The 27,844-nt window shown below is 33.9% G+C and overlaps 1 protein-coding gene and 1 pseudogene across 2 annotated transcripts; one reads left to right on the top strand and one right to left on the bottom strand.

The window, feature by feature from the left end:
* Positions 1–27,272, top strand: Eri1 (exoribonuclease 1). 2 transcript variants are annotated; one of them, XM_027922705.2, is made up of 7 exons: positions 1–247; positions 4,143–4,321; positions 7,367–7,577; positions 8,697–8,780; positions 10,283–10,392; positions 12,373–12,487; positions 23,410–27,272. In XM_027922705.2, the coding sequence occupies exons 1-7, from the start codon at positions 140–142 to the stop codon at positions 23,650–23,652; spliced, it is 1,050 nt and encodes a 349-aa protein (XP_027778506.1). In that variant the 5' UTR covers positions 1–139; the 3' UTR covers positions 23,653–27,272. The 2 variants fall into 2 exon arrangements, with proteins under 2 accessions (XP_027778506.1, XP_071466509.1); XM_071610408.1 differs by lacking the exons at positions 1–247; positions 4,143–4,321 and adding an exon at positions 5,288–5,391.
* Positions 20,310–23,007, bottom strand: LOC114081107 (BRCA2 and CDKN1A-interacting protein pseudogene; annotated as a pseudogene).
* Positions 27,273–27,844: the final 572 nt, after the last annotated feature.

The raw sequence follows: 27,844 nt of genomic DNA, 5'->3' as shown, positions 1-27,844 counted from the left end.
GTGTCCGCTGGAGTTTGTGTGGCGGCCGCGGGAACGCGAGCTGGGTGGTTTTTCAACAGGGAAAAGCCCAGCTTTGGGGCTTGGTGGAGAGTGAGCGAGTGTGTGCCTCCAGCAGCTGGCTTCTGGCGTGGGAGCCCGCATGGAGGAAGAGCAGAGTGGGCAGCCTAGCGGCGAGGCCGTGGCGCTCTCGCAGCTGGAGGTGCCGCAGCCGGAGGGTGGGGAGGATCCGCAGCACGCGCATCGCGAGGTGAGCGCTGGGCCCGCGTCCCCCTCGGCCCCCGCCGCCCCTGGGCATCCCTTTTCTCCTGGTGTGCAGCTTAAACCGCTGCCCCAGGGATGCCGGGTTCCCAGCTCGGGGCACCTGTCATTGACCCCTCAGGGCCCAATCAGGATGGGTGTAAGTGGTCCAGAAGAGAAGTTGTGTGGACTGTGGTTTTGTAAGTTCTGAGTGGGAATTCTGCTCTAAACATTCTGCGTTCACTGTTGCTGCTGCCATTCCATCATCAGTAATTGGGAAGTTTTTTTTTTTTTTTTTAAATAGTACCATTTGCTCTGGAAATGTCGCTTGAAGCCTGTCTCCTTCCTCACAGCCTTCACAGAACATGACTGTGCTGTCTGCCTGCCTATTCACCTCCCATTTCTGCCCATTTTCTTCTGTTATCTCTTAGACATAGTATATGATTGATTTTTCTAATGAAATCATGTCACTCTTAGATCCTAGTCACATTGGCAAACATGTAAAGCAAGCTTAAAACTTATCTTATTTATTGGAGATAATTATTTTTGATTAGCGCTGTACATTGTAAATAATGCTGAAGTTGGTCTTTACCTCGTAATAACAAATCAGTGTTGAGCCCCTTATAAAGTGGGTATTTGCAAGAGGATTCCTAGGTCTTTTGCTCCTTCCATCCATGAGTTACTTTCTGCGTACAGAAATAATATTCTTTTAATAATCTGAATTTGGGGGACTATTCCATTCCTTGATTACCTTCTGTTGGGTGCCCGCAGGATCGGACTCCATTCTGTTGCTAGTTTTATCTCACACAATCATCCTTTTTCCTGTTGAGCCCCTGGCTTCATTGTCTTCTTTTACAGTGGAAGGTGGTTCTCCTTAAGAGTCTTTATAGGTTCTCTTGCCCAGCATACTCTTCCTCTGGATCTTTGCAAAGCTATCTCATTCTCAAAGAGGACTTCCTTGTGCCCTGTGGAGAACTTTTCCACCCCACCACCTCCTTTATTCTGAGATAGATTTTGTAAGTAACATCATCTAAGTCAGTTTTAAAAAATAATTTTCAAAAGTTTATCTTTAATAAGAGAAGTGTGTTTGAATATACTTCATTAATTTGAAAGTTTTGAAACTTCTTAGGTTTAGCTATTTGAGGCCTCCGTCTGTTCCAGATTGTTTTAATGACCATCATATTTGTTAAAAATTTATTGTTGGATGCTCTAAATAAATGAGCAGACATTTTTTTTCCCAATCAAAAGCAAAGTTGTTTTTTGTTGATATTCAGCTAGTAAATTTCCATTATTACTAGTTTTTGATGCTTTTGTAGATCAATAAAAGCTGTTGCATTTTTATGTTTTACCAGGTAGGTTCAAATTTTATCAGAACTCTTATTTTGGAAGAATTTTAATCAAGATAAGTTGTGTTTTTTTAATGTATAGATGCAAATAGGTTAATTTAGTTTTTTTGCAACAAAATTATGGAAACACTAAAACACTGTTTTCAGATTTTCTTAACAGAAAAAGATACTTTTTGATAAGCAGTTACTTTGAAGCTTATTTTTATTTATTTATTTTATATATATATATATATATATATATATATTTTTTTTTTTTTTTTTTTAGTTTTCGGCAGATACAACATCTGTGTATGTGGTGCTGAGGATCGAACCCGGGCTGCACGCATGCCAGGCAAGCGCGCTACCGCTTGAGCCACATCCCCAGCCCCTGAAGCTTATTTTTAAACCATACTTTATTTCTTGAAACAATAGATTGTGTTCATTAAAAAAATCAAACTTTTAGAGATCAAACTATCACCCCCTTCTCAGTACAAATAAAAAAGGATAGCAATTTTGGAATATTTAATGTTAACCGTTCTGTGAGGTGAATCTTTCTCTTCCTATTGCAGAATCCATCTCCCTCTTTTGTATATGGCTAGTACTGTAAGTGACATTTGACAGATGGACATAGAGACTGGAGCAGAAGGCAGTTCCAATCTCAATTTAGTAAATGAATGTGTTTTTGCAGATTAATAGTATATATGGGGTTTCAAATTTTTCTTTCTGTTTCTTGATGGATTGACTTGTGTCCTAGACCTGAAGAAACACTAATCACTGAGAGGAAGACCTTGACTACTGTGCTCAGAACTGCACTGAAACAAGAGGTCTGCAGTTGGTTGTAGGAGCAGAAACAAATCTTCATAAAAGTCATGATTTGTAGCATATGTAGAAGAGGTGTGTTAATTTGTAGTAAATTTTGTTGCTGTAGTTTTACATAAGAATTCCAAGTGAATCTGAGAATGGACTTATCCAAAGAGAAAATTTGCTTAAACTATGTGAGAGTCTGTTTTAGTAAGATGGGACTTAAAATTCAATGTAGGTTTAAAGACAAAGAATAAATTATGTTGTTTAATTGTAAAGACAGTAGCCAGGTATCTTTTATAAATTTAATGTATTAAAAGCTAAATATTTTCTTAGTCAAAAAGGCAATGTAATAAAATTTGTTTTTATTTTTAAATGATTGTTAACTAGGAATCTCATGCTTAATCCTATTTATGGAATTCGTACAGTGAAATTGCTAACCCCTTCCTCAAAGGAGATGAGAATGAGTACTCTGGCACAGTACCTAGCATTACATTTCCAATAAATATGTGTTGCATTAAAGTAAGAGTTTAGAGTGAGAAATAGCCCCTGAACCATCCGGAGTAATTCTAAGCCAGGGATGGCGGCCTTTTGCTGTTATCCCTCCTTAGTCTGTAAGTCAAAGTTCACATGGGAATAGTGTAGTAAATTTTGACTAAGTTAATAAGCATTAATATGTTAATAGTATCAAAGTATTTTTGGAAATTCTGAAACAGCTAATATTGAAACCTTACATAGGGGAAATAATTGGATTATAAATGAATCTTTGGAGCATAACATGATTGTAGTTTGGGTTTATCCATAGAGAGAATAGAATTAAGTCATGTAACAGATTTAAAATGAGAATAGGTTTATAATACAGTAACTATAGTTCTGAATTATTGGATATGTGTGACTTGAAAAAAGTTAAAAAAATTTTTTTTTGAGTTTTAAAACAATACAGTTCCTTTGTTTTGGTACTAGGAAGTTTTTTTTTTTGTTTTGTTTTGTTTTAAATTTTGTTTTGTAGTTGTAAATAGACAGAATGCCTTTATTTTATTTGTTAATTTTTACGTGGTGCTGAGGATCAACCTAGTGCCCCACGCATGCTAGGCAAGTGCTTTGCCACTGACCTACAGCCCCAGCCCTGTACTAGGAAGTTTTGAGTTAGATTTATAGCATATTTTGTTTTTATATTGGATTGAATTAAAAGATTGTCAGGAAGTCACTGACTTACACATGTATAGTGTGAAAGTTCATTTAAAAATTAGCTATTTTGTAAGTTTATAAAAAGGTCTCTTTTACTGCCTGTGATGATAATAAATAAAGTTGCCATTTATTAATAATCACTGCTGGATATGGTATTAGGAACTTGCTATATATGGTCTTATTGCATGCTTATAATAATTCTGCCCATATACTATTTACTGTTACGATTACTAAATACCATTTGAGATAAATACACTTTTACTTTATGGGTGAGGAAACTTAAGAGCAAAAGCTGATAAGTAACCACCCAAGATTATGCTGCTAGTAAATGATCAGCTCAGATTCTGTACTCAGGTGGCTCTGACTCCAACACCTTTTTGCTTAGCTTCATCTCCTTTGAGGAGCCTCATGACTCAGAGAAGGATAAATTATTTTGAAATATATTTTTCATCCTGTCCTCCCTCCAGAAGCTGCAATGGGTGCTTTTCCTTGAACATGTAGCATGAAGAGGCCTCAGGAGTTTGAGTCTTTAAATATAAGATGTTTGTACTATTGATAAGCTGTATCCTCTCCCTACTTTTTTTCCTACAGAAAAAGCATCGATGTAGGTTTGATGGCCAAGAAACAAAAGGATCTAAGTTCATTACCTCCAATGGAAGTGATTTCAGTGACCCAGTTTACAAAGAGATTGCTATTACAAATGGCTGTATTAATAGAATGAGTAAGGAAGAACTCAGAGCTAAGCTTTCAGAATTCAAGCTTGAAACCAGGTAACTAAAAATAATTTAAAAAAATTACATGCTCACTTTAGGAAATTGTGAAAATACTGAAAAATTAAAAATTATCTGTATTCATACTTTAATAACAATTGACAATTCAAGTAAGAATTGTAATTGATATTCTTGTACATAAATCTTTGTGTGCAACTCTATTTCTATCAGTCTTTTAAATGATAAAATAACACTATTCAATCGAAATTCAGGAATATCTGTTAGCATAGCTAGGAGTCTATCTAATCAAAACAAATACATTTAAAATTTTTGTATGGTTGCTTTGTTTACTTGATAGATAGTTCTATCTTATTAATGATGTTGAATATTTTTGTTTTTATTTTTCTTTGGCCATTTGTATTGTTTTTGTAAGGAGAATTGTCTGAAACCAGGTAATTTAAATAAATCATTCATTTTTCAGGAATTTTTTTTATTGTTTTAGCTTCTAAAACTAATGCAGAATGATTGTATGTATTATATTTCACTGTGTATTGAAAGAGAAAAAATGTAGCTTAGACAGCTGTTTGTGTATTTTTAGTAAGATAAACACATACCTAAATTTTTAATATATTTTATAAAGCAAATTACTTTTTTTTTGGGTGTAGGATAGGAAGGACTTGGAGTCCAGAAAAATGTATAGATTTTTAATGAACAGTAGAATTGCTAGGCATCAAGAAAGAAATTGTATGTAATAGATAAAAATGTATTAAGTTTGGGCATCCTTTAATCCTTATTCCTATCTCAGTAGAATTCCTCCTCTTTGCTTTAAGATAGAGTTTCACTGCTTTTCAGAAGAGCACACATAATTTTTTTCCCTTCTAAATTGTCTGTATCATAATTCGTGAAGAAATTTTTGACTTCATTTTTCCCTGACTCTTTCTACTATGAAGGTCCACCCTATAGCCTACAGAAGACTTTCTGAGCAAAATTTTTATCCTTCCCAGGTGTGAAGATCATTTGCTTGCTTCTGGCTTGCATGGGAGCTAGAGATCTAGATGTATGTTTATACATTTATTCAACAAGCCTGTATTGAATTCTAAGCACTACACTAGGCATTTGAAGTTATAAAGGTAAATACAGATATGTTTCCCTGCTTTGGAAATCTCACAGTCTTTTGGGAAAACACAAAAATAAATAAATACAGTACAGAGTGGCCAGTACTATATTGGAGGCCTGGCCAAGTGCAGCACAAGGATATAGGAGAGAGTGTTTCTCAGGAATTCAGGAAGGTGACTTTTGTAACAAACAGAAAATAGCCAGAGGAGGATATTTCAGGCTTTTTTGTGAAGAAATATTTGACACCATTTGTGAAGAAAATTTTGACTAAAAATCTTTTGATTCCTGTTTTTAGATTTTTTTTGTTATATGATTTGCCTTTTAAAAAAAAAACTACTATAAACCAGTTACAGAACATGAAAACATACCACATATTGAGGCCAGGCCTATAGTATGTTTTGTCTGCAGTATCTGATATACTGGTGTGCAGTGGGGAAGCAGGGATGTTTAACAGTGATACTGAAATGATAGGTCATAGCAGTGTGAGGAGCACTATACTGAAGTTTGCATTTTACCATGTAAAAAGAATGGACCTGTAAAGATGGTTCGGTAGGAACTTGGCATTGGTGCTCAGTTCTTACGTAAGGTAACGAACGGATTTGCTATAGTGCAAGAAGCTGATGGGAGCTATAGCAAAGAGAATTAAGGAAAACCAGATTCTGAATGTTATTTTGAAGTTGGAATTAGTAAAAGTGGTTGAGTATGGGAGGGAGCAAGGGAGATATTAAGGATGACAGGTTTTTATCCTGAGTATTTAGTTATATGTTTGCACTACTGTTTGGTTTTTCAGGTAGCCATTTAGTTAGTATAGTTTCTCCCCCTGGAAACAAATAAACAAAACAAAAAGGAAAAGAAATTTTAAGACAAAGTACTCTGAAGTAACAGAGGTCACTTACAATGACTTAAAATGAAAGGGGTTGAAGAATTTGCTTGTTAGGTTTCAGTGATTTGGAAAATCCCATAAAACATTTTGTCTTAAAACAACCAACTAGTTGATTATCAGTGTTATCATGGGTAGGATTTCTTTGTCACTGCTTTGTTGAACTTAAGAAAGGAATATAGGCAAAAAAGAAAACAAAAATACAAAAACCTTTCTTAAAGTTCCTAACTGGCAATGTGACCAAAATACCTTACTTGGCAACTAAATATTAATTATAAGCTAGAGCCTTTTATTTTTACTACAGTTTTGTATTTATTTGTAGGCCGGTTCATTATTGAGCCAAGTAACAGTGAAGGAAACATAAGCACTGGCTGTGACATTTTTAAGTTATTGAAGAAATACATATTGTTTGAATATGTGATCAGTATTTATCAACCATTGTTATCTATGTAGGAGGACCCTTCCTTTCTCTTCCCTACTCATTTGTAGAATATGTATTTTAAAGCTTTCTGAAATATTGAAATTTCCAGATTATATTTTCCCCAAGGTAATTTAAGAAACTTCTATGATAATGTTCTGTGGATTATAGTTTACTCTTAGGATGGTATTGCTAAATTAGTTATACAGATAGTCAACTTTATGTTCTAGGCTCATAATGCTTTTATATCACATGGAGTTTTTAGTTGTCTAAACTATAAATGCCAAAAGAAAGGAGGAGATAGTAGAGTATGTTCAATTTACTTAAATTTTTGTCTCTCAAAAGTATATGGCCAATAGAATGATTCAATATTAGTTTTTAGTTTTCATATCATGTCATCTTAATAGATAAGGCAGTATGGCTGAGTTAGTGGTATAGGCTGACAAAATTTATAGTTTAAAATACCAAATATATATTAGAGAAATGCTCTTCTATACCATTAAAATGAACTGTTACTTGTGAAGGAAAATGTTGATGTTTTATGCATTTTGCTGATTTAGCTTTGAGTCTTACTTTGCAATTTAGCTAAAGTATGCTGTGACTATCAGTGTTCAACCCATTGCCAGCAGGTAAGAGTTCGGAATTTTGACTGTAAAATTCACCTAAGTAAGTTTTTTATTCTTTTACTTAGAGGTGTAAAGGATGTACTAAAGAAGAGACTGAAAAACTATTATAAGAAGCAGAAGCTAATGTTGAAAGAGAGCAGTTGTGCTGATAGTTACTATGACTACATTTGTATTATTGACTTTGAAGCCACTTGTGAAGAGGGTAATCCACCTGAGTTCATACATGAAATAATTGAGTTTCCTGTTGTTTTATTGAATACTCATACCTTGCAAATAGTAAGTGAATTGTTATATCTTCATTTTATTTTTAGCAGCAACTATTTTGGTGTTCACTAGTAAGTTGGAGGGTCTCAATTGCCATTTTAGCTAGAATAGAATTTTAAAGTGAGCTTTTTGCTCTTATATTAGCTTAACGGGAAAAAAAAACTATAATCAAACAATAGTGGAAATAGCTTCTCCCCCTTTCCAGTAGCTAACATTATACTAGTGTTTTTTGTTTGCTTGTATCTCAGTATACATCAAAACCACTTGGGGGGGAAAAAAAACAAACAAAAAAACCCCAAATCAAACTAATGTTTGGGGCTGGGTTTGTTGCTCAGTTGGTAGAGCATTTACCTTGCATGTTTTGAGGCTCTGGGTTCTATCCTCAGCACAACATCAAAACAAATAAATAAAATAAAGGTATTCTGTCTACAACTAAAAACAAACAAACAAAAAAACCCAACAGATGTTTGGCTCTATTCCCAGAGGTGCTAGTTTAGTTTTTCTGTCATAGGGCCCCTGACATCAGCATATTTTTTTAAAAAGCATCACAGATGGTTTTAACTAGTCTTTAAAAATGACAATTATAAATTCTATAAGAAATAACTGGCCATCTTTTTGATGGAAAGTTTATTGAGGGAAATGGCTCTTATAACCTTGGTTTCTAAGCAACATAATATGTATGCTTTAGATAATTATTATTAGTACATTCATAGTTCAAGAAATCATAGAATAAATTCCCCAGAATAGTGCTTTTATAAAATCTGAATGAGTATATATCAGAACATCTTATCTATCTGAAAATCACTTCTGTAATAACTCTAGTGTCACCAACACACTGGCAGTAAGTATAAAAAGGCTTTGCATGAAAATGAATGGCTTTTTCTGTTGATAACTCTTCCATAATCCCAGTGACTTGGGAGTTCGAGGCAATAAGTTCACGGCCAGCTTGGGCAATTTGGCAAGGCCTTGTCTGAAAAAAGGCTAGGTGTGTAGCTCAGTAGTCGAGTGGCTCTGGGTTCAATCCCCAGTACCACAAATAAACAATTACCTGGAAATTCTGGTGACTGAATTTGTTGTGTAGGGTCTGTCATATATTGGGTCATATTTTTAACTTGTTATCCTTTTCTTTAGGAAGATACGTTTCAGCAATATGTAAGACCAGAGATTAACACTCAGCTTTCTGATTTCTGCATCAGTCTTACCGGAATTACTCAGGTTATAATTTTGTGTTCCTTTTTCTAAAGCTTGAAAGATGTTTTTTAATTTCGGATTTATTTTATAGATGGTTTTAAAAAGTCATTGTTATGAACAATTTCTGGCGAGTCTTTTTTCTTAACTGTGTTGTGACCACTGGCTTATTCTGCCTATCCTCCTGACTTCCAGACTGTAAGGATACTGAAGATACAGACTAACTAGACTGTGAATGTTTTCCTTGCTTGGTAAAGATCTTTCATATTATAATAAAAAGACTTAGAACTTGGCATGAGGGCTTGGCCCTAGCTACACAGAATGCTGAGGTGTGATGATCAGTTGGGCTCAGGAGTTCTCATTTGGTCTGGGCAAGATAGTGAGACCTGCATCTCAGAAACAAAAAGCACATTTTACTTTTCTTTTATGGAGGTGTAATTGTGCATCTAAAGATTTCCTGTGTAAAATGGAGCATTAGCAAAGTAAGTATTATTGTGATGTACTTGAAGATAAGGTTTAGAATGTATGTGTGTACAACTTGACTGTATATGTACCTTAATTTGTTTTTTAGTGTGATTTTGTTGTTGTTGTTGTTGTTGTAGTATTCTAATAAGTAGGCCCTTCGTTCATTCATTTATCTAATCCACACATATTTGACTATCTACTGAAATATATGTTATAGAACTAGGGAATCAGTCTAGTCAGTCTCTGTCTTCATCTTTCTTATGATCTATAAGTCAGACAAAATAATCCACGTGATTAGGAAGAGTGACAAATCAGTGTTTTATTAGGGTATTGTGGGCATCTATAAAAAGGATTTTTGTATGTGTAGAGGGCTATCCTAGGAAAAGCTTCCTCATGTTGATGATCTTTGACTGAGTCATGATAGGTAAGTAAACAGGAAGGAGGGTTGAGCATTTCACGTGTTAAACAGCAGATACATATAGTTCAGGATGGCTCAAATGTGCATGGGCTAGTGAAAAAAATGGTCTAGGTAGCCAGAGGCAAATCAGATCATGAAAGCTCTTGTGTGTCCTTTTATCCCAAAGCCTTGAAGAGTGTCTGGAAGATATTGAGAGTGATAGAGTAGGTCAGATTTACATTTTAGTAAGTCCAGTTTGGCAGCAGTGTGTGTATAGTGTGGTGTGTAAAGGTGTGAGACTTGAGTTGGGAAGACCACTTCATAGGCTATGGCTTTGAGCAGATAAGAGATTGCCCTTTTTTCCACTCTGAAGAATCAGTAAGCTACTAGGTTAAGGCCTCTAGAAAGAGAACCATTGGGGATGGTCTTAGGTCTTAATTTTGGGAGAATTATATACCTCAGTTGAAAGTAATATCTACTACTTGGCTATAAACAATTTTTAATTATTTAGGTGGTAGATCTATCTAACTGAAGGAAACTCTGAAGAATTTAAAACATAAGTAAGCCATCCTCTTATTGATAATTTTCTTCTTGTATATGTCGGGGTGTTTTGTAGAACTATAAGTGGTTGTCTTAATTTTTACATATTTTACTTGTATATCCTCAGGATCAGGTTGACAGAGCTGATACTTTCCCTCAGGTACTGAAAAAAGTAATTGACTGGATGAAATTGAAGGAATTAGGAACAAAGTATAAATATTGCATATTAACAGATGGGTAAGTATTTAGGGAATTTACCTTTTTAAAAATCATTTTTTAGGATTAAAAATTACCTTATTTAACTTAGGATACCACTCTAGGGACTTTAATAAATAAAAATATTTATTAAAATATTTCAATAAATAAATATTTGCTAAAGGCTCTAGAGTTATCCCATAGGAGATAGTATTTTCCCTTTCTTATTTTTACTGCTACTTAAATTTTGAATCCTAGAGATCAAAGAGGAGGGAAAGCAATGATAACATTTTAATCTAAGACTAGAGTTCTAGAAAGATAAATATTAATATGTGAAACTAAATGTCTTTCCTAAAACTGATTTTTATCACATTTGCCTTCTTGCAGAAGTTCAGCTTGGCATTCAAGGTTTCTCAGCCCACTGTATCCATTTAGCCTAATCCACCTGCCATTATTCATTTTTAGTCAGGCTGCCCATGAATTTACATGGTATATCCTTTCTTTGTGTACTTCATGTTTTCCTGACTGCTGAGAATCTCTTTCTCATTATTTCTTTGTCATTATTCAAAGCCTTAACGTAGTCTTTTTACCCAGATTTTACATTTCACGTTATTTGTTAAAGTCTTATACCCTATATGATGTACTTCATTCTGACTACATATTCTTATAGATGTTTATTCATGTAGGACTTATTTTTGCAAGGAAATTAAAAATCATTTTAGGGTAAGGATTTTTATTAACCAATAGTCTTCCACAGTGCTTAAATGCTGAGCCCAAAGTATATGCCCAACAAGCATTTGTTAAGTGAAAGGCTAAATGGGAAGATCAGAAAGATTAAAACCAGGATTACAGGCATTGTGCAAGAGCAACTCCTATGCCATAATGCCAATAAGGTTGAAGAAGAAAATCCCAAATAATTTATGTTTTAAATTGTAGATGGTTTGTACTCTAACGCTGAGATGTTGCCAACCTGAAGGATTTGGGAATCTCTCATATAAGAGCATTGAATTTAATCACATCATAGTTGAGTTTAGAAGTTTGGGAAGATGTTGATGGACCTTTGTGGAAATCTGTCACTGATTTTAAACTTGAATAAGCAATATTCCTGCTAATGTTGACAGGTGCTTCTATCATACCACAGTATATGCAGTTCTGTAAACACCTCAAATTCTGGGACAAATCATTGGAAAACCTGTGCAAAACAAAAACAGTAATTGATACTTTCAGAAATATTTGGACAGCCAGGCAAGCAACTTCTCAGGCTCATTAGAGGTTGCTTCAGGATATTAAAAGTACGCAGACACAGTAGGATCCTAGAAAAAGGCACTTGAGTTTAATTTTCCTAAAATACATTTGAAAGCGTTCCTGTTGTGCCAGGGTAGCTGCTGAGTTGAAGCCTTTTTTATTTCCTGCTGAATGTTATAATTTCTATTGCTCTTCTGATTCCCCTTGTCTAAGAAAAACCATGTGTGAACCAACACAATTTCTATATTGCATACTCAGTATTGACTACCTTAACTAAAACATGTTGATTGGTGTTACAGAAAGATATAGGTTGCAAAACAGACATTTTAACCCCATTATCTATAAGCATTCTATGTATTTGTTTTTGTTTTTTGTTGTATTTTAAAACTTATCTAAGAACTTACTAATATGGCATACCTGGCATTATACAGTTATCTTAACAATTACAAAATAAAAGAGAGAAGGAAAAAAAAACACCTTAGCAAGACTGAAGACTGTCCAGTCATCAGCACCATAAAAACAATCAAAATGAGCCTAACCAAATTTAGTTTGTGAAAAAAAACTAATATGCCAACTTTCATCCCACCTTTAAAGTTAATTTTTGAAGTAAGGTGTTATAAAAATTAATTCTTAATTTTCTAAGCTTGATGTTTTGTGTGAATATGGGAAAGTTGATATGTGTAGATTAAAAAAAAAATAAAATGACTTAAAATACTCATTTGTGAGAATAGTATAGCCCTTACTTTATCCTCTTTTCCCCTGTTTCTGATTTATAAGTTCGTGGGATATGAGTAAGTTTTTGAACATGCAGTGCCAACTGAGCCGGCTCAAATATCCTCATTTTGCTAAAAAGTGGATCAATATTCGAAAGTCGTATGGAAACTTTTACAAGGTAAGATTTTTATATCACTGATTGTATTATTCTTTTAAAAATGTTTTTATTAGTGCACTATAGTAATACATAACAGTGGGATTCATTTGGACATAATCATATGAACGCAGAATATAAATTGCTCCATTTCAGTCCCTGGTGCTTCCTCTTTACCGCCCCTCCTCCCTTTGCCCTGGTTATCCTTTTATTAATGAAAAGTTTGATGTTTTGCATGTATACTAATATGTGATTTTCTAAGTGTTTTTTACAGAGGAGTTCTATATAATTGTTACTTACTAGATTCCCATTTAGTTATGTTCAATTTAGAAAGATAGACCATTTTTCTCAATCTGTTTATTTAAATAGGCAGACTATATATTGAAATGGCAAAAGTTTGAAAGAATGTAAGGGTATTCATATGTGGACTGTTTGTGGAACAAATGGTCCACAACGGATTTTAATTTTACGTCAAAGTTAGAACGTGTGTAGTGTAAATTTTAAAAGTAGTACTACAATCCTTATAACAAATGCAGTCATCTGCCATGGCCCTCAGCAGAACTGGTTCTTATTCTCTTGAGGCATACATTTTCAACTATTAAAAAAACTGTTTTGTCAGATATTCATCTTTATATTTCTAAATTGCATGCATTTACTGTTTCTTGCATTTTCACTTGATATATCTATTGAATTCCTGCATTGAAAGATGAAGGTTTAGTTCCATAAACCCTCTCCTGCTTCTGCATGTCCTTCCCTGCTCTGCATCTTTTGAATTTAGTTGTATTACTTTTGTAGTCAAATCATTATTTATTATTGATGGTCTCTGACTAGAGAGTATTCACAACTTTTCTCTAGATTTAGTAATTCTTTACTCTTTACTTATTTCATTACTCTCCATTCAAACTGAGTCACTTCTCAATATTGAAAATACTTAGTTTGTGTATTGGTTGTTCAAGGACTACTTACCTGAAGCCTTTAATCTTGTTCAAAGCTGAATAATTTGTTCTTTAGTCTTCTACGATCATCCTAGGGGATTTCCTTTGCTTCTCTATTATGTGTTAATACCCTCTGTGATCTTTCTCCCTTCAGTTTCATTTTGGTTAAACATTTTAAAGTAGTTTCATGAGAAAAGGTGTTTTTCCTTAAAAACCTTTTTTGTCTCTTTAACGTTTTGTTTTTTTTTTTAAAAAAACTAAGAATATGGGGAGAAAGACACATTCATACATTGCTGGTGAGATTGTAAATTGGTGCAACCAATATGGAAGGCAGTATGAAGATTCCTTGGAAAACTGGGAATGGAACCACCATTTGATCCATCTATCCCTCTCCTTGGTCTCTATACCCAGAGGACTTAAAATTAGCATACTATAGTAAACATAGCCACATCAATAGCTAAGTTGTGGAACTAACCTAGATGCCATTTAGTAGATGAATGAATAAAGAAAATGTGGTGTATATATACACACTAAAAATTACTCAGCAATAAAAGAGAATAAAATCATGGCATTTTCAGGTAAATGGATGGAGTTGTAGAATATTATGCTAAGTGAAGTAAACCAATCCCCCAAAACCAAATGCTGAATGTTTTCTTTGATATAAGGATGCTGATCCATAATGAGGATGGGGTGGGGGAGCATGGAAGGAATAGATAAACTCTAGATAAGGCAAAGGGGAGGGAGAGGAAGAGAGGGGGCAGATGGGTAGGAAAGACGGTAGAATGAGATGGACGTCATTACCCCAAGTACATGTATGAAGACACGAACGGTATGACTCTACTTGGTGTATAGCCAGAGACATGAAAAATTGTGCTCTATATGTGTACTGTGAATTGAAATGCATTCTGCTGTCATATATAACAAATTAGAATAAATAAATTAAAAAAAAAAAAACAGAAACATGTATACAGAAGAGTAGAGTTGGACACATTGTTTGAAAGTGAATGCCCTTGTAACTTCCATCCGCTTTACTCTTTCCTTTCCCCCCCAGAGCTAACCATATTTCATGGTAATCATTTTTTTGTTTTTCTTTATAGCTTTAATATTAATATGTATCCTTCTGTAACTTGACTTTGCTTATTTTTGAACATGATATAATTAGTATTATAATGGCTGAAGTATTTATTTTGCTTTTTTGCTTAACATTGTGCTTGAGAACCATTCTTTGTATATATTGCTGCATCTCATTTACTTTATTGCTCTACAGAATTCCATTGTGTGAATATACCTGTTTATTAGTTCTACTTTGGCTGACCATTTGAGTTATTTTTAATTTCATACTTTTTCAAATATTGCTGCTATAAACATTTTTATACATATCTTCTGATGGCTTTGTGCAATTTGTTTCTGTAGGGTTTAAACCTAAGAGTGGAATTGCTAGGTCAGTGTATTGTTGACATTACTAGATGATTCAAAAATAGTTTTCCAAAAGTGTACCAGTTTGCACTCTCATCAGCAGTGTGTGACTTTACATTTGGTCTAGGTCTTTGCCAGCATCTGATAATTGCCAGGAATTCTAAATGTTTGTAAATCAGATGGATGTGTGTAACCATGTTATTAACCTTCTGACTTGTATTTTCCTGTTTACTCATAAGGTTGAGCTCCTTTTTTTTTTTTTTTTTGTATGCTTATTAGCCATATAGATTGATTTTTTTTTTGTGAAGTCCCTGTTTAAGTCTTTTGCCCAGTTTTTTGAAATTGGATAGACCTTTTGTTATTAGTTTATAGATCTTTATTTTGGAACTAGTTCTTTGATTATATTTGATAATTTTCCCCCTTTTTTGATTTTTCTTTTCACTCAATTTATGATTTCAAAAATTTGTTATGGAAAATTACAAACACATAGAATAGAAAGGTGTAATGAATCCTCATGACCCAGTTTCAACAGTTACAAATTCATGGGCAATCTTGTTTCAGCTATATCCGCACTTTTCTTTTCCTTATTATTTTGAGTCAAAGCAGACATCATCTCGTTTGACCTGTAACTATTTCATAAAATAGGCTCTTTTGATACACCATTATTGCACTAAATAATTAAGAGTAATTTCTACTGTTGTCCAGTAGTCATGTGTAAGTTTTCTTTCCTCTCCCTTTTTCCCCCTAGCAATTATTGTACTTTTCTTTCTTTTTTTTTAAGGAACAGTTATTCTTTTTTCAGTAGTATAAATTTTGCTATTGTGTTCTGTAGTGTAGTTTCAAAGGTGCCTCTGTCCTCTTAGATTATGTAACTTTGTAGGGGCTTGATCACCTGTAGGATCTTTTTTGCTATAGTTCCCAGATGATAATGCATCCTTATATTAGACCATTCTTTCTCAAACTTGGAACTTAGATGAATAATTTATTTTAAGACTTGTTAATAGTTAACTAACTCTTAAGATGATTTTTAGGTCTGAATAAAAATATCTATAGCTTGTAAAACATTATTGTAATTATAACCATAATGCAGATATTATAAGGCAATACGATTGCCAGTGCTCTTGAATAGATTTTGGCCATTTCATTGGGTGTGGTTTCCCCTCTTTCATAATAGATACCAATCGTAATGCCAATTACAAACATAAGTAGAAGAAAGTTACAGTTTTCTTTTTTAACAATTTCCTCCTTTTTTGTTTTGTTTGCTTTATTCAGTTTTATCAGAAATTTCTACTGTGTATGGTGGTAACCACATATGGTTGATGGTATGTAGTTTATACCAGAGTTGTTTTTGTTTTTTCTCATTTTTTAAACTAAAAATGAGTTTTTACCCTACATCTCTTGAGGGTGGAGGGTAGAAATGGATAATTAGAGAGTAATTTTTTTTTTTTACTTTTCATAAATTTAAAAAACTTAGAAGGTGCTGAGTATGGTGACACATGCCTTTAATCCCAGTGGCTCATCACTGAAGCAAGAGGATTACAGATTCAAACTATTCAAAAATAGTCAGCAACTTAGTGAGGCCCTAAGCAACTTAGGGAGACCCTGTCTCAAAATAAAATATAAAAAGGGCTGGTGGTGTGGCTCAGTGTTTAAGCACCCCTGAGTTCGTCTCTGGTACCAAACAAACAAAAATCGTAAGGCAAACTTTGTATATTTTTGTGAAATAACCAGCTCTGTTAATTAGCTTTTTGTCGGACAAAATATCTGACAAGAACAACTTAGAGGACGAATGACTAATATTGGTTCACAATTTCAGAGAGTCAGTCCATGGTCTGCTGGCTCCAAGGAAGAAACATGGCAGGGGAAAGCTTCTCGGCTCATAGTGGCCAGGAAATAGCAAGAGAGCGAGAAAGATGGAAAGACAGGAAGGGGTCAGGGACAAGAAATTATCCCCAAGACCATGTCCTTGGTGGCTTGCTTCCTCCAGCCACAATTCCTCCCCACAGTTATCAGTCAGTAGTTCATTCAAATTATTAATTGATTAAATGGATTAATCTACTGATGAGGTTACAACCTTCACAATACTACCATTGCCTAAAAATCCCTCCTCTGAACCTTGCTTCATTGGGGACCATGCTTTTTATACATATGCTTTTGGGGGGACATTCTAGATCCAAACCATAACACTGGCTTAAACTAAAGTAAGATTTGATTTTTCTAAAAGTAGACTGAAACAGTGTGAGTTAAAATAAAGTCTAAGACAAATTTGTACAAGATTTTGGGGAAAACTCAACTACTTTCTCTGCATGGCATATCATTTATATGATACGGGCTTAGCATTTATAAAATTATATGAATGTGATATTTGTTTCATAGGCCTATATGTTCATAAAAATGATATTTTGAAGTCTAAGTGAAGAATAAAATATATCTCTTTCCTGTTAATCCTGTTCTTGGTGTGTGTGTGTGTGTGTATGTGTGTGTGTGTGTGTGTGTATGTTTGCTTCTTCCTCTACAAATATTCATTTCTGGGAAGAATTTAAGCTCACATGATTTCTATTTTCCATAGAAATTCAATAGTGCTTGTCATTTTTGTGCATGCTCCCTAGAAACAGAAAAGGCTTGTTTACACGTGTAGAAATCCCCAAAATCAATGAAGTGTTCACTGCATTCCTGTGAACTCTTACAGAAAGAGGGGGCAAGGCAAGCATTAGGTCTCATCTCTAGTGTAAGATCAGATTGTACCTACAGAGCTCTTTCTCATTGGCTGAGCAGAAGAGTTAGAGAAAGGATTCTCTCACCTAGTTTTCTAGTTGAAGGGAGGAAAAACAATTTTCTCCTAGAGTTTTCCCAGAATGCTTTCAGTAAGACTTGATACTTTGTAATCACTTTCCTCACCATGAAGCCCAAGCAAAATTGTGAATATTTTAAGTTTCCTTTTGTGACATTTTATTTCTAAAGACTCCGTTTCTTTTTACTTCATTGATTTGTTACTTGAAGTGGATCATTTTCTCCTAGGTATTATCAGGACTTGTTTAGCTGGTTGTGATAAAAAGTCAGTAGGCTGAGTCTTGCAGCTCATCTTTAAACCACTCTACAAAATCTCCCGCTTGTTTTCCTGCCATTCACCATTCAGCAACACCTTGTTGAGAACTTTCCATCTAAGCCAGAGGAAGCAGGAGGATTATGTGTTCTCTATCCATGTTTTCACTTTTTTTTTTAAACCAACATCCTGAAATGAATTTGCCTTTGATTAAGTTAACTGTTTTTCTTGCACTATCCAGGACTTTTTATCTCTGAGATTTTTTGTTTATGTGTGATAAAATATGTGTAACATAATATTTACCATCTTAGTCATTTTTAAGTTTACAGTACATTGGCATTAAGTACATAGTTGTACAGCCATCATCACATCCATCTCCAGAACTTTTTCATCTTCTATAACTGAAACTCCGTTCCTGTTGAACTTTCCTCGATTTCTAGACCTGGTAGCCATCATCCTATTTACTGTCTTCATGAGTTTAACTTCTTTGTGTACCTCTTATAAGTGAAATCATACAGTATTTATTCTTTTGTGATTTTACTTGGCATGATATCTTCAAAGTTTTTTTCACATTGTAGCTTGTACCAGAATTTCTTCTTTTCTGAGGCTGAGTAATATTCATTATATAATAATTTCCTTACTATCTGAATAATGTTTCATTATATGTATAGATCACACATTCTAAAAATTTATTCATCCCTTGCTAGATACTTTTTGGCTATTGTGAATAATGCTGCTATGAAGATGGATAGTCAAATATCTGTTCAAGTTACTCCTTTCAATTTGGGATATGCAGAGAATTGAAGGTGGTGGTCATATGCCAATTCTATGTTTAATTTATATTTTGAGGAATCTCCATACTATTTTCTCCAGTGGATTTATCATTTTTTTCTCCTAGTAATTTACATACCAGTAATTCACAAATTTCAATTTTTCCACATCCCTGCCAATGCTTGTTATTTTTTGCTTTCTTTTTGTAATGGTCCTTCTAGTACATATGAAATAGTATCTCATTATGGGTTTGATTTGCTTTTACCTAGTTTTTAGTGATATTGAACATCTTTTCATGTGCTTATTGGCCGTTTGTGTTTTATCCTCGAAGAAATGTATAAACATGTATAGCAAGTTCTCTGCCCCTGTCCCCTTTGCTTTTAACCATCCATAAGAATTTTAAAAAAAAATATTTGTTTTTAAAAAATTCAAGTTCATTATCCAGAAAAGATTAACAGTTTTATTTATTATTTTTATAAAGCTAAACTGCTAAAACATTGAAATATTTTGACTTGCATTAATGTTTTATGTTCCCACATTTATATTACTAATTCACACACAAAGGAAAATGGAGAAATTGCTAATACCTGATTTCTGTCACCTACTTTTCCACTTAAAATCATATACTTAGGTATCTTTTGACCCATGGGAAAAAATAACTAATGTTCTGAACTACCAATAACAGAAGAGAAAAAAAAAATTTTTTGAGAGTGAAATGTTTTTCATCGTAGTAGATCCATGCAGGTAATATGCTTAGCTGGATGTCTTTTCACATAATTGTTAAACATTTGGCATGAATTAGACAGGTTTATGTCTTCATAAAGGCAAACCATGTAGACTTCATTTGTTTCAGACTCTTTGGGGTTCTTTGAGAGTTCATATGAATCTTGGGATGGAATTTTCTATTTCTGCAAAAAAAAAAATTGCTGAGGCTGGCTTTGAACTAATGATCCTCCTACCTCAGCCTCCCGAGCCACTGGGATTATAGGCATGCATTACCACACCAAGCTGTCATTGGGATTTTGATAGGCATAGCATAGAATCTGGAAATCCCCGTGGATGATTATTTATTTATATATTGGGGGACATGGTCTTGTAAGTTCCTGAGGAAGATCTTGAACTTGGGATCCTCCTGACTCAGCCTCCAGAGTTGCTGAGATTACAGACATGCACTACCATATTGGTATGTTGATATCTTAATATTAAAAATAAGTCTTACAGTCCGTGAATATGGGGTGTCTTTCCATTTATTGGTGCTTTTTTCCCAGCAATATTTTGCAGTTTCACTGCATAATTCTTTTGTCTTGATTTATTCCTAAGTACTTCTTAATGTTATTTTATTTTTTGTTATTGCTGTCATTATTCAGCATTTTATTCATGTTACAGAAATCTTTTAGGAGAAAAATGTCATGCAAATGGGCTAAAAAGTCTAAAGGAAATTAATCCACTTTATTCCATTTAAAATCTTAAAAAATATGAAAATTACTGTTACAAATAATCCAAACTCTTCAAAAAGCCGCTTTTAGACTCTTTCTTCCATCCTCCTCATAATACAGTTGTTTCAATCCAGGTCAGGACTCTTTCTGTACCTACATATTCCATTTAAATCACATTTCTGAGTCTACTTGGGGAAAAAAACCAAACAAACAAGCTACTGTTTGAAGGCATTTTCTGAAGTCTCTTACTGAAGCTGTTGGTGCATGGGCAGAGCAATCTGAGGAGGGACATTAATGAATCTTTCACTTAGGAGAAAGCCCACAGGCTTGGTGGTGTCATTTAAAAGCTTGTCCATCTGTTCAACCACACTCTTTTCACAGTTCTTCTCACAGAAGCTTAGAACCAATTCTTTAATTTGTTCAGCACACTGGGTATCCTTTCTTTCAGTTAAATTTAAAAGGCTTATAAAACCAAAAATTTCATTTTCATCTGCATCATCATCATCATCGATGTCTTCTGAAACATTTGTTTGCTTAATCACACTTCCAATATGGTTCTGTTGAATTAAGAGATCTGTTAGTTCTGCAGTGTTCGCAGGAGCCTTTAGGAAAAGCTGCTGCAGTAATTTCTTAATTCCGTCATAATTATTATCTGAGATGGAATAAGCTTCAAATTCAATATTCACTTCCTCGGCAAGGACCTCGTCGTCTTCATCCTCTTCTTCGACATTATCGTCTTCATCCTCGACTAAGGCCTCGTTTGGCCCCGGATGCCGTGCTGCCGTCCTTGATGTTATTTTAAATGGGATTATTTTTTTAAATTTTCATTTTGGGTTTTTATTGTTAGTGTATAGAAATTCAACAGATTTTTGTGTGTTGATTTTGATCCTGCTTCTTTGTGGCTTTTTGTTTGTTTTTGGTTACTGGGGATTGAATCCAGGGGCACTCAAACAATGAGCCACATACTCAGTCCTTTTTTGTATTTTATTTGGAGATGGGTCTCGCTGAGTTGCTTAGGGCCTCACTAAATTGTTGAGGCTGGCTTTGAACTCATTGTCATCCTGCCTCACCATCTCTGAGCTGCTGGGATTACAGGTTTGTGCCACTGCATCCAGCCGCTGTTTTTTATATTATAGTTCCAATAGGGGTTTTTTTTGTTTGTGTGTGTGGAATCTTTATGATTTTCTACACATATCCTCTGTTACCCACAAATAGGTAATTTTATTTCTCCCCTTTTGGATAGCTTTTGTTGTTTTTTTCTTGTGTGTGTGTGTGTGTGTGTGTGTGAGAGAGAGAGAGAGAGAGAGAGAGAGAGATAAGAGATACATACATACATACTACCACTGAGTTACATCTCATCCATTTTATTTTTTGTGACAGGATACCAATCGCACACATGAGCTTTAAATTTGTAATCCCCTACCTCAACCTCCTGAGTTGCTGGGATTTCAGGTGTGTGCCATTGCACCTGGCCCTTTTATTCTTTTTCTTACCTAATTGTTCTGGGTAGAATTTCTAATACTCTGTTGAAAAAAGAGAGTGTAGTAGATATCTTGTCTTGTTCCTAATCTTATAAGAAAAGGTTTCAGTCTTTGACTACTGAGTATGATGTTAGCTATGGGTTTTTCACATAGTCTTTATTTTCAGGTATTTTTCTTCTGTTAATTTGTTGAGTGTTTTAATCATGAAAGGTTAATTTTGTGAAATGCTTTTTCCTTCATCACTTCTTATGGTCATGTGATTTTTTTTCACCTTTATTCTGTTAATGTGGTAAAACATTGATTTTTGCATGCATGCTGAACCTTTTTGAATCCCAGGAACAAATCCTACTTAGTATTGTGATGATCCTTTTTTTTTTTTTTGGTGGTGTTGGGGCTTGAACCTAGGGCCTTATACATGAGAGGCAAACACTCTACCAACTGAGCTATATCCCCACCCCATGGTAATCCTTTTAATATGTTGCTGAATTTTGTTTGCTTTTATTTTGTTGAGGATTTTCTTTTTTTCTTGGGTACCAGGGATTGAACTCATGTGCCCTTGACCACTGAGCCACATCCCCAGTTGTATTTTGTATTTTATTTAGAAACAGGGTTTCACTGAGTTGCTTAGTGCCTCGCTTTTGCTGAGGCAGGCTTTGAACTAGCGATCCTCCTGCCTCAGCCTTCGAGCCACTGCGATTACCGGTGTGTGCCACTGTGCCTGGCATATTGAGGACTTTGTATTGTGATATTCAGAAGGGATATCGATAATTTTCTTCTACTGCCATCTGGTTTTGGTATCAAAGTGGTGTGGGCCTTATAGAGTATGTTAGAAACTGTTCACTTCTTTTCATTTTTGGGGGAGTAGTTTGAGAAAGATTGGTGTTGATTCTTTAAATGGTAGAATTTATCAATGAAATTATATGGTCCAGGGCTTTTCTTTTATTAGGAAGTTCTCAATTAACTGATTCAATCTCCTTTCTAAAAATAGATTAGTCAAATTTTCTATTTCTTTATGATTCACTTTGGTATTTTGTATTTCTAGGAGTCAGTCCTTTCCACCTAAGTTATTCATTGTATTGCAAAGGTTATTTTTAGAAGCATATTTTCTAAGTGATATTTAGAAGAGGCATAGAGTGCATTGTAGTTGTATACCTTACGATGTTATCATTGTTCTTTTGTATATCATTTTTGCTTTGTGATTCTACCAGTAACCCTTTGAATAAACAATACAGCTGTTAGTCCTATTTTATAGATGAATCTGAAGCTCCGTGATACTCAGGTGACATAGCTATACAAACCATAGAACTTTAAACTTAAACAAATCTTCTTGATGGGAATATGCAGAAAATATAAAAGTTGTTCTCAGAAGTGAAGGAGCTTTTTAGAGTTTGGGAAATGTGAGATTTGGGAGTTTATCACAATGGAGCAGTTTTTTAAAATAGGTTGAAAAATACCACGACATCATCTTTCATTCTTGAGCTTCCTTATTTTTAGTTATTTAAAAATGGTAAATATTTTTATTACTATCTAAAGTATTTGTAGAAAAATATCATGCAAAAATATTAGGTTAAAAATGTGAATCTTCAACTTAGGTGTTCAGAACAGTACATTTCCTTTAATAAATGATTTGTTTAAGTATAGTACTGCAAAGGTTTTCAATGTCTGAGGATTCTAGCCATATTTTCAGTTAAAATTCTAAGATCGTTTGTTAAAGCTCTGAAAATTTGAGTTATTTATTTGCTCATTGATCAAGAATATTGTCCTTTGCCCAACATAATTTTATTACTACTATTTTCAGTTTCTTATTTTTCTGTGGCTTTATATTACAGTTTATAACACTAAAGAATTATTGTTTATATTTCAGGTTCCTAGAAGCCAAACCAAACTGGCAATAATGCTTGAAAAATTAGGAATGGATTATGATGGACGACCTCATAGTGGTCTTGATGACTCTAAGAACATAGCACGAATAGCAGTGCGAATGCTTCAAGATGGATGTGAACTCCGAATCAATGAGAAAATGCATTCAGGACAACTAATGAGTGTGTCCTCCTCCTTACCAATAGAGGGCACTCCAGCTCCACAAATGCCACATTTTAGAAAGTAATAGCATTTTGTCTTGGGATCATTCTAACTGGAGTTGCTACAAAAGAGGTAGCAGATGGATGCTCATTGACTGCAGTGCAAACTTCAAGCACCTTAAACATGAAAAATCTTTGTTACAATTATATGTATATATATTATGTATGTGAACAGATTTTGTGGGAGGGCATATTGAATTCTTTCTCACCAGCACTTTTGATATGAGCAGTATTTGTTACACAGTAATGTCCTGCTTATAACTAAATTTTTTAAATTGTCCAAGATTTTAAGGTGTCCAAGATGTACTCTTTTTGATTTTAAAATGCAAAATTTTATTGACTCTTCCCTTAAATGTCATATTTTATTGATGTTGAGATATAGAATGTATTTCTGAATTAACATCATTTCATTAAATCATTCTTAAAATGCCCAAAAAAATTGAAAGGTAGGCCTATGTTAACCTTTGGATTTTATAAATATAGTCCTCTTGACTTTTGAAGTTTATATATGAAGTTCAACTACAGTCCTCTCTCAGTACTCTTGGGTTTAGTTCCAGGACCCGGTGTGGATACCTCAAGTCACTTACATAAAACGGCATAGTATTTACATATAACCTACATACGTCCTCCCATATACTTTAAATCATCTCTCATTTATCATACCTAATAAATATAATTACTATATAAATAGTTGCTGTACTGTATTGTTTAGGGAATAATGACAAGGAAAAAAGTTTATTCTGATACAAACAGTGTAGACTAACCTACATAGTATAGGAACAAGATGCGGGACGAGCAATGACCAAACAACATGTGCTGGAGAGAAACTAAGCATCTGTGGAGGGGCAGGCTGCAGCAGGGTGTGCTCGCACATCACTTTTTTGTGTGTGAAGATTCATGAAAGTGCTGGATATGTGGAAAATTTTCCCCCAAATATCTTCAGTCTATTGTTGGTTGAATATACAGATGTGGATCCCAGACTGGATATATGGCGAGTTTCGTAAAACTATTTGGTGTACATATCTGCTTTTTTTTTTTCTGACTTATAATTGCAAAACTTGAGATGGATTATAGGGTTAAAAATTAAGTTACTAAAGAGATTAATGAAAAGTAAAAATGAATACTATTTCATAGGGCTGTTGCTCAAACTTTATAAAATAGTGAGTTCTTTTGGATTTGATTGATTAGTTCCCTTCCCTCTTATGACATATTTGCCCTAATTCTTAAATCTAAGATGCCACACTTAGAAGTAGACATTTAATATTACATTTGTATTTAGTTTTATAAATGAGGTTAAAGTCAAATAATGTTTCCTACCATATCTTATGCTTTTATTTTTAAAACCTCCATTGGCCACTAGTGTTGTTTAGTTAATATATTCTTGATTGTCAGACTTCACTTAATATATGACCACTAGATATTGAGTAGTTCTTAATTCTAAAAACAAAGATGGCTTTTGGATTAGTAAAGTTGATAAAATAAGACTCTTATTAGAGACTAAAATATGTATTTTTAAGAGTTAAATTTCCTGTGGCTTTCTCATGGACATTGCTTGCTTTTCTTTTACCTTATAATACTTGTGATTCTACTTTAGTGATTTGTGTATTGTAATCAAATGAATTAGCAAAGATTTCCTGACACTGATGCATAGAAGAAGAATATGAAAGTAGATACTTTCTTGGCATGAGAATTTTCTACACAGGGTTGTGGTTTTCTTATTTGACCCAATGAAGTTCTGCCTTTGAGCAATAATGATGTAATAATGAACAATATTGTGTAGGTAATATAAGGCACAGAGAATGAATGTCCTTAGATAAAACTTATGGATTATAGTAAAACAGTGAATCCAGGAGTTTTAAGTTTACAGTAAACTCTATGAGTGAGAGGGATATATAAAGTATCCTAACAGTTTTAAATAATTTCCTCCAAATTCTTACTGTGCCAGGACAAAGGAGTAGAATATAGCAAGTCATTGTTGAGTTGATTCTGGATGCCAGGAGGCCTACTAGATATATTCCTTAGGTGATTCTTCTACATAGCCACCTTACTAGAGGATCAAATACATGCCCTAGTAAAACTAATTGCTTCCCACCTACTTCCATAATTGCTTAGGAATAGATGAAACTACAATTAGAAAATCTTAGAATGGCAAGGAAATATTAATTGCCCTTTTACTTTTTTATATCAAGTTGTTTATTTATTCTTGCCAAGTACCCAAGTACTGAAAAACTCATTTATTTTGAAGAACTTCACTATTATAAATTCTCAGTACCCTTTTGGCTCAACCAAATATTTTACTGTCTTAATTTCTTTTTTTAAAAAACAAATTTATTAGTGCATTATAGTTGTACATAATAGTGGGTTTCATTTTGATATTCATAAATGCATATAATATAGTTTATTCTGTCTCAATCCTCAGTACTTGCTGTTTCCCTTCCCTCCAACCTCCCCAATCGTGTTCTCTTTATTTATTTTTAATTGGTACATTATAGTTATATAAAATTGGAATGCATTGTAATATATTCATACCTGCATATGACAGTTTGATTGACCTCATTTCCGTTTTTTTTTAACTAACTGCTGAGTCTTTGCTCCCTCCCCTTTAATATGATTTGGGATTCTGAGCTGAATCAGGTCTGTTCTAATGAAATGATCTTAAACATTAGGAGTACTGCTTTTTTGCTTTTTGATTATTGTTGTGTTGTGTTGTCTTTAAGGTATAGAGTACAGATAATTCTTATAAGGAAAACACTTAAGAGATTAATGCCATTCTAGTGTCTCAGTCAAGATAATACTTGCTAATACTTTCTTGTTAATGTCAATATTATGAACATTAATATTCTTTGCAAACAATCCTTTTGTTTTTTATTAATCATTAGTTATGCTAATTTTCTTGTTTTTTTATGTTTCACTTGCTCTGACACAATGACATTGGATTTCTGCTTTATTTTTTTCAAATTCAGTTGTGAGAAACAACTGAAGTATATACTGGAGCACTGTATTTCGCCTAGTTTTTGGGTCTGTTCTGTGTTTTTTAGATAAAAATACTTAACATTTTGCTCTGAAAAAATTTTTTTGATTAGATCAAGCAGAAGAAGAAAAAGGTTTTTTTTTTTTTTGATGTGTCTTTTCTGCTTTAAGAAAGACCTGTTTGTCCTTTCTGATAGGGACAGGTTTCTTTAACCTGGATTGAAATTAAAACCACAGGAGTTACTAACATGTAAGGAAGATGCCATCTCTTGAGATTAGTTTATTTCCGTGTATATTTTTAACAAATGGGACCAGTTGACCTTTTATAGATCATCCTGAATATCATCTCCCAAATGATAGTGCTAAGCAGTAATTTGGAGGAAAGGGGAAGAACTGGTAGTAAAATTCCTGGGGAGGGGAGGAAAGGTAAATGGTCAATATAAATAATGCATGTTTGGCCTAAGCTATAGGTGGAGGCAATCAAGAAACCACTTGTCTCATGGATGAATGCCTGTGTGTGTGTGTATGGTAAAAATCTGAGAAGAATATACTGTGCTTGGAAGGAAGACCTATTTCTATGCTTCTGTAGAGAAGTATAAGCTACTTGAGGGCAGTGACTACAACTTGTAACATTTTTTATTCCAACAATATATAATAAAATGTTTTGTATAGTTGAGTGTGGTTTTGATAAATAATTGAAATTAAGTCTTTTTATTTTCTAGTATATTTAGTTTTCTCTTTCTTTTGTACCACCGACCTATATTTCAGATCTCCCTGCTCCCATGAAACTTCCTAAGAATAGATTTGTTAATATAGAGCAAGGATTAGAGAACTCATCTATGAGCCAGATCTGGCCTGTTGTCCTTTTTTTGTTTGTTTGTTTGTTTGTTGTTTGTTTGTTTTTTATGGCATAGAAACTATGGTTTTTGAATTTTTAATGAAATCAAAAGAATACGTAGCATGAAAATATGAAATTAAATTTCACTTTTGTACGTAAAGTTTCATTGGAACAGAACTACCATTCTCATTTGTTTGCATGTTATTTGGGGCTGTTTTTGTGGTACAGTGGCAAAGTTGAATTGTTACTAGTAAAACCATCAGGCCAGCAAGGCTTAGACTATTACTTTTAGACCTCTACAGAAAAAGTTTGCTTATCCCTACCTTTCTGATCTCAAGCAATATATAAGTTCTATCAATTAGTAAGAAATTGGTAAGATAACCTAGAGCAGAATGTTGAGCTATGATAAT

The sequence above is a fragment of the Marmota flaviventris genome, chromosome 3, assembly GCF_047511675.1.
Source record: "Marmota flaviventris isolate mMarFla1 chromosome 3, mMarFla1.hap1, whole genome shotgun sequence".
NCBI lineage: Eukaryota > Metazoa > Chordata > Mammalia > Rodentia > Sciuridae > Marmota > Marmota flaviventris.
This window is presented reverse-complemented; position numbering and strand designations above follow the sequence as displayed.

What these genes read in the sequence shown, in the direction of transcription:
- Eri1 (XM_027922705.2), top strand. Translation starts at nt 140, where the DNA reads ATGGAGGAAGAGCAGAGTGGGCAGCCTAGCGGCGAGGCCGTGGCGCTC. An exon ending in CGCAGCACGCGCATCGCGAG is followed by an intron (nt 248 to 4,142) that starts GTGAGCGCTGGG and finishes TTTTTCCTACAG; the next exon opens with AAAAAGCATCGATGTAGGTT. An exon ending in CGTATGGAAACTTTTACAAG is followed by an intron (nt 12,488 to 23,409) that starts GTAAGATTTTTA and finishes TTTATATTTCAG; the next exon opens with GTTCCTAGAAGCCAAACCAA.